Raw genomic sequence first — 7,498 nt, 5'->3', positions numbered from 1 at the left:
GATTTTAATTCAGAACACAGATTTTAATTTTATTTGGTGCTTCAGACTAGAAGGTTTATCAGGCTGGTCCTGGCCCAAGGCCCTAATGTTTGACATCCCTGCTACAGACATCAGGATGATGATGATGATGATGATGACAATTATTATTATTATCCATCCATTCATCATCTGTAGCTGCTTATCCTGTTCTACAGGGTAGCAGGCAAGCTGGAGCCTATCCCAGCTGACTATGGGTGAGAGGTGGGGTACACCCTGGACAAGTCGCCAGGTTATTGCAGGGCTGATACATAGAGACAAACAACCATTCACATTCACACCTACAGTCAATTTAGAGCCACCAATTAGCCTAACCTGCAAATCTTTGGACTGGGGGGGAAACCGGAGCACCTGGAGGAAACCCACGCAGACACGGGGAGAACATGCAAACTTCACACAGAAAGGCCCTCGCCAGCTGCTGGGCTCGAACCCAGGACCTTCTTGCTATGAGGTGACAGTGCTAACCACTACACCACCGTGCCAACTACTACTATTATTATTATTATTATTATTATTATAAGGGCATTGGTACAGTGGGTAGCACTGTAATGAACATCTTCAGGACCATTTTATTCTTATATTATATTTATATTTGTTATTTTGTCCCTGGGGCGGCACGGTGGTGTAGTGGTTAGTGCTGTCGCCTCACAGCAAGAAGGTCCTGGGTTCGAGCCCCATGGCCGGCGAGGGCCTTTCTGTGTGGAGTTTGCATGTTCTCCCCGTGTCCGCGTGGGTTTCCTCCGGGTGCTCCGGTTTCCCCCACAGTCCAAAGACATGCAGGTTAGGTTAACTGGTGACTCTAAATTGACCGTAGGTGTGAATGTGAGTGTGAATGGTTGTCTGTGTCTATGTGTCAGCCCTGTGATGACCTGGCGACTTGTCCAGGGTGTACCCCGCCTTTCGCCCGTAGTCAGCTGGGATAGGCTCCAGCTTGCCTGCGACCCTGTAGAACAGGATAAAGCGGCTAGAGATAATGAGAGATAATGAGATTTTGTCCCTGATATGCCATGGCATGATCTTTCAGTACAGTAGAAAGCAGGCACAAAAACGTTTGTAAACTCGCTGATCGATGATTTTGAAGGTTCTTTGATGGATTATTTTGGCCTGCAGCGTGTTCATGATCGTGTGAGCTCTTCCTGTAGAGCTCTACTGCATGTGCACCGCCTGACACATCATTACTGCAGTTTATTTTGTCTGAGTGTTCATGAAATCTATGTTAGTGATTAAAAGCTCTGGGTTCTCGCTCTGTCTGTGTGACGATTACGGAAGCGCGTACTGAACTCTGCTGGTTGAATCCGGCAGTGGGAATAAGCTACGTGTAATATTTGGTTAAAAATGGCTGAAAGGAAAACCAGTGTCCCCGGCTCCAGCGCTAACTTGCTTTTTTCCACAGCTCCGGAATTTAACTTCAATCTGCCGTTTATTCCTGTCAGCCAGGCAACTGATCCAGCAGTTTTATCCGGAGGTAAGAGAAAGTAGTGGAAGTGAAGCAGTGATGCTAGCTGTAGCTTCCAGTCAGCAGCTAATTGATGGCGAGTCTGGAGGGGGTTTGTTTTTCAGACACATCACTGTGAGTCAATTCCCGACTGTTAAAGCTACTGTATAATTTTATTGGCTTATTAATTTAAGTTTTGTTACCCGTCCTGGTAAAGCATGACTAGCTATTGTTTGTATTCAGCCGGTTAGTTTAGCTTGTGGCTAGCGAGCTTGTTTAACTGGACCGGTGTACAGCTGTCTATACTACTTAAATTTTTTCTTCTTTTAATTAACTTCTTTTTTGCAAACGCATTTCTTGTATATTCGACCTCAAACATTTACTCTGGAAACATTTAATTTTTAATTAACTCATGGTAAATATACAAGTGATTGTACGTAGTTGCAGAACTGGCTCTGTGTGGAATTTTGTGGAAAATGCTCTGGTAATAGGGCAGAAGGGACATTCGGCTCTGTTAAGCCCCACTACATTGAAAATACATGGAATTTATCAGCAGCATGTCAGACATTATTACAGATTACTGAGGAGCTAGTCAGAGTGTGGGAGAACTGAAGTTAGTAAAATAAAACAGAAACTGAAAGTTGGACTTTTTTTGCTGAGGGTTTATTTCTCCTCACCTGTGGGGAATCGGCTCTACTGTTTAAAAATATCATCTCATGGTTTGGGCCTGTTTTGCTGCACCTGGGGCAGGACGGCTTGCCATCATTGATGGAACAAATAATTCTGAATTATACCAGCAAATTCTAAAGAAAAATGTCAGGACATCTGTCCATGAACTGAATCTCAAGCGAAGGTGGGTCATGCAGCAAGACAACGACCCTAAGCACGCAAGTCGTTCTACCAAAGAATGGTTAAAGAAGAATAAAGTTAATGTTTTGGAATGGCCAAGTCAAAGTCCTGACCTTAATCCAATCGAAATGTTGTGGAAGGACCTGAAGCGAGCAGTTCATGTGAGGAAACCCACCAACATCCCAGAGTTGAAGCTGTTCTGTACGGAGGAATGGGCTAAAATTCCTCCAGGCCGGTGTGCAGGACTGATCAACAGTTACCGGAAACGTTTAGTTGCAGTTATTGCTGCACAAGGGGGTCACACCAGATACTGAAAGCAAAGGTTCACATACTTTTTCCCCTCACAGATATGTAATATTGGCTCATTTTGTTTAACTGGGTTCTCTTTATCTACTTTTAGGACTTGTGTGAAAATCTGACGATGTTTTAGGTCATTTATGCAGAAATACAGAAAATTCTAAAGGGTTCACAAACTTTCAAGCACCACTGTAGTGTTTTCCCATGTGTTATCTGTAACCGCTTATCCTGTGCAGGGTCACAGACAAGCTGGAGCCTATCCCAGCTGGCTATGGGTGAGAGGCAGGGTACATCCTGGATAAGTCGCCAGGTCATCGCAGGGCTGACACATAAAGACAACCATTCACATTCACGGTCAATTTAGAGCCACCAATTAGCCTAACCTGCATGTCTTTGGACTGTGGGGAAAACCGGAGTACCTGGAGGAAGCCCACGCAGACACGGGGAGAACATGCAAACTCCACACAAAGGCCCCTGTTGGCCACTGGGCTCAAACCCAGAACCTTCTTGCTGTGAGGTGACAGTACTAACCACTACACCACTGTGCTGCACCTGACCTAGTATGAGAACAAGAATGAAACTAAGAATGAGATTAAAATTCTCATTCCGTAGGCACTTCAGCAGAAATTTCAAACTCATTTGATTGTTCTGAATTTCTGGAATAATGAAACACTTCCGCGGTGCTCCCCAGCCAGCAGCTCCAATCCTGGATCCAGCTTAATGAAGTCATCAGGAGGAACCATGGCAGCCAGTTTCGGCCCCTACTCCTCAAATGCCTTCTGCCATGGTGGGGCCCCTCCCTAAGGAGGCTTCAGAAGAGCTGGTGCTGACTGGGACGTCATGAGCTAAACATATTACAGATAATACTAGCCTAGCCACACTTTGTCATCACGCTTCAGCCAGATGAAATACGAAGCTTTCTCTGCTGCCTGTTGCAACGCAGCTACCAACGTTCCCAATTCCCTAGTAGTAAATCCAGACCGACCACGCATTACCTTAGGCCATTTTTTTTTTTTTCCTTTATACCAGTTCTCGGCTAACATAATCACGACAACCAACAGCAAGGTGATAATACTCTGGATTCCAGCCAGCCTCTCTACAAGCATCAATCAGTTCCTCGTACCGCCTGTACTTCCGGTCTTCTGCATCTCCAAAGTTCTCTTCCCACGGGACTATTAATTCAAGCAGGATCACTTGCTTGGCATCGACACTCCACACCACTAAGTCTGGACGCTGACTAGTTGTTACAACCAGAAAGACAAGGGAACTGCCCAGGTCTGCCTCCACTTTCCATGTTTCCTGCCACCTCTTGTCCACTACTTGTTTCTTTGGGGATGGTTTTGTTGCTCCCTTTTTCCCTTCTTGGTGAAACACAACTTTTCTTTGGCACTCCTTCATCGGCAACTTCCCTTGAATAATATCCACCTTCATTTCAATAGCTTCTACAATGACCCTTAATACCTGATTGTGCCGCCAGGTATACGATCTTTCAAACCCATAGGGCAGGCGGACAAGATGCGACGCAGTGTGCCATACTGTCCACACTGGCACTTGCTGTCTTCAGACACTTTCCAACATACAAGGTTAGCTGGAGATGGAAGCATGTCATAAGTCAACCTCACCAAGAAGCTCATTCGTGCCGGTTCCCATGCCCACAACTCTTTCCAGGACAACTTCCTTCCAATCACAAGCTCTTCCCACCCTAAACACTGCCCTTGCTGACTACACTGCACCAGGTGTACGTACCTTCTCTCCCGTTCCATCCACTTCACCTCATTCACAACCGTGTCTCTTCTCTCCTTGTCATTACTCTGGCAAAATGGTTTAAAGTTATGTGTACCTAGTCCCCTCTTATCACTTTGAACTGTTCCTACAATGTCTAAATACCTCAAACTACTCATTGCTTTATCTACCTCTTCCTCGGCATTCCACTTCTTGCCAGTGTGCACCTCTAGAGGGTCCTCTCGAATGGTCTGGTCCTTTGAATACCTCAACATCATTACTGTTCTCACTTTACCCACCTTATACTCCTCAAAAATGGATGCAAGAGGTAATTCTAGTTGACCACCCTTCCCATACAGTGCTGTTATTAAGCTGTCTTGGAAGTCCAAGCCATTTCTGTATATAAACACTGCATCTCTGCTCAACCCTTGAAGCTGCAACCTCATACATCATAATGGGCCACATCAGTCTCGGGTACAGTCCAAACTGAAGACATCACACCTTGAACTTTCCTGGTAGTTTAGTCTTATCAATACTCCTAAGGCCTTCCTCTGCCTGGTTCAGGATCTCTACTCCTTGGTGACGATCACTCAGTGTGCCTTTGTACCACCTGCCTAGACTCTGCACCGGTTGTTCTCTCACAGTGGGAATAATGTCTCCAGCTAATGAGAAGTGAATCTCTTTGTTTTCCCTTTACAAATGAACAACTCCTCGACTTCTTAGCCTTAAACTTCATCCTCGACCAGGTAACCAGTTCATCTAGCCTTTCTAAGATCTGATGTGCTGCATTCGTAGACTTTGCAAGCACAGTGATATCATCCATAAATGCTCTCAATGGTGTTCTTAACAGGGCAATGTTGACCTTTGTTGATTTTAATATCATTTCCATGACTAAGACAAACAAAATTACCGATACAGTACAACCCCGATTCCAAAAAAGTTGGGACAAAGTACAAATTGTAAATAAAAACGGAATGCAATAACTTACAAATCTCAAAAACTGATATTGTATTCACAATAGAACATAGACAACATATCAAATGTCGAAAGTGAGACATTTTGAAATTTCATGCCAAATATTGGCTCATTTGAAATTTCATGACAGCAACACATCTCAAAAAAGTTGGGACAGGGGCAATAAGAGGCTGGAAAAGTTAAAGGTACAAAAAAGGAACAGCTGGAGGACCAAATTGCAACTCATTAGGTCAATTGGCAATAGGTCATTCACATGATTGGGTATAAAAAGGGCATCTTGGAGTGGCAGCGGCTCTCAGAAGTAAAGATAGGAAGAGGATCACCAATCTCCCTAATTCTGCGCCGACAAATAGTGGAGCAATATCAGAAAGGAGTTCGACAGTGTAAAATTGCAAAGAGTTTGAACATATCATCATCTACAGTGCATAATATCATCAAAAGATTCAGAGAATCTGGAAGAATCTCTGTGCGTAAGAGTCAAGGCCGGAAAACCATACTGGGTGCCCGTGATCTTCGGGCCCTTAGACGGCACTGCATCACATACAAGCATGCTTCTGTATTGGAAATCACAAAATGGGCTCAGGAATATTTTCAGAGAACATTATCTGTGAACACAATTCGCCATGCCATCCACCGTTGCCAGCTAAAACTCTATAGTTCAAAGAAGAAGCTGTATCTAAACATGATCCAGAAGTGCAGATGTCTTCTCTGTGCCAAGGCTCATTTAAAATGGACTGTGGCAAAGTGGAAAACTGTTCTGTGGTCAGACGAATCAAAATTTGAAGTTCTTTATGGAAGTCAGGGACGCTGTGTCATTCGGACTAAAGAGGAGAAGGACGACCCAAGTTGTTATCGGCGCTCAGTTCAGAAGCCTGCATCTCTGATGGTATGGGGTTGCATTAGTGCGTGTGGCATGGGCAGCTTACACATCTGGAAAGACACCATCAATGCTGAAGGGTATATCCAGGTTCTAGAGCAACATATGCTCCCATCCAGACGACTTCTCTTTCAGGGAAGACCTTGCATTTTCCAACATGGCAATGCCAAACCACATACTGCATCAATTCCAGCATCATGGCTGCATAGAAGAAGGGTTCGGGTACTGAACTGGCCAGCCTGCAGTCCAGATCTTTCACCCATAGAAAACATTTGGCGCATTATAAAACGGAAGATACGACAAAAAAGACCTAAGACAGTTGAGCAACTAGAATCCTACATTAGACAAGAATGGGTTAACATTCCTATCCCTAAACTTGAGCAACTTGTCTCCTCAGTCCCCAGACGTTTACAGACTGTTGTAAAGAGAAAAGGGGATGTCTCACAGTGGTAAACATGACCTTGTCCCAACTTTTTTGAGATGTGGTGTTGTCATGAAATTTAAAATCACCTAATTTTTCTCTTTAAATGATACATTTTCTCAGTTTAAACATTTGATATGTCATCTATGTTCTATTCTGAATAAAATATGGAATTTTGAAACTTCCACATCATTGCATTCCATTTATATTTACAATTTGTACTTTGTCCCAACTTTTTTGGAATCGGGGTTGTACATCCAGCTGCTATTCCCACCTCTAGTCTTTGCCAATCAGTCGTAAAATCGTCTGTTGTAAAACGCATCCGAAAGTTGTTGTAGTACTGCATCAGCATTGCTTTCACAGGTTCTGGGAACCAGAAATTTTCCATTGCCATCTCGATCAGATTGTGAGGCACAGGACCATATGCATTCGCTAAGTCCAACCAAATCACAGTCAAATCTCCCTTCGATGTTTTTGCTTCCTGTATTGTGCCCCAGATTGCAAATGCATGCTCCACACAACCAGGTATACCTGGAACTCCAGCCTTCTGAACTGACTCATTCATATTATCCGTTTCTCTGGACGAATTCTATCACTCTCTTCGCTATTATGCCGAGCAAGATTTTACCATCAATGTTCAGCAGTGAAATGGGTCTAAACTGCGCTATCCCATGGGCATTTTCTTCCTTCGGTAGGTAAATTCCTTCAGCTAAACACCATCTGTCCGCTACCAATTTCTTTCTCCACATTTCATGTAGGAGGCGAAAAAGATGATTTCTAAGAAGTGGGCATTTCTTGTACACCTTGTAGCTAATGCCGTCGTTTCCAGGAGCACTTTTGGCATGAGCTTTCCTAACAAAATCATCCACGTCCTTCATCTTTATTT

The 7,498-nt window shown here is 44.0% G+C and overlaps 1 protein-coding gene across 2 annotated transcripts in view; it reads left to right on the top strand.

The window, feature by feature from the left end:
* The first annotated feature begins 1,285 nt into the window (after positions 1–1,285).
* sec23ip (SEC23 interacting protein) overlaps positions 1,286–7,498 on the top strand; it is a 30,167-nt gene continuing 23,954 nt past the window's right edge. The window contains exon 1 of one of the 2 annotated variants that reach the window (XM_060926083.1): positions 1,286–1,501. In XM_060926083.1, the coding sequence (XP_060782066.1) occupies positions 1,372–1,501 (130 nt within the window). In that variant the 5' untranslated portion in view covers positions 1,286–1,371. The remainder of the gene's footprint in view (positions 1,502–7,498) is intronic. The other variant, XM_060926082.1, reaches the window with a different exon arrangement.

This window comes from Neoarius graeffei, chromosome 7, assembly GCF_027579695.1.
Source record: "Neoarius graeffei isolate fNeoGra1 chromosome 7, fNeoGra1.pri, whole genome shotgun sequence".
Classification (NCBI taxonomy): domain Eukaryota; kingdom Metazoa; phylum Chordata; class Actinopteri; order Siluriformes; family Ariidae; genus Neoarius; species Neoarius graeffei.
Note: the sequence above shows the minus strand (reverse complement) of the source record. Positions and strands in the feature narration are given on the sequence as shown.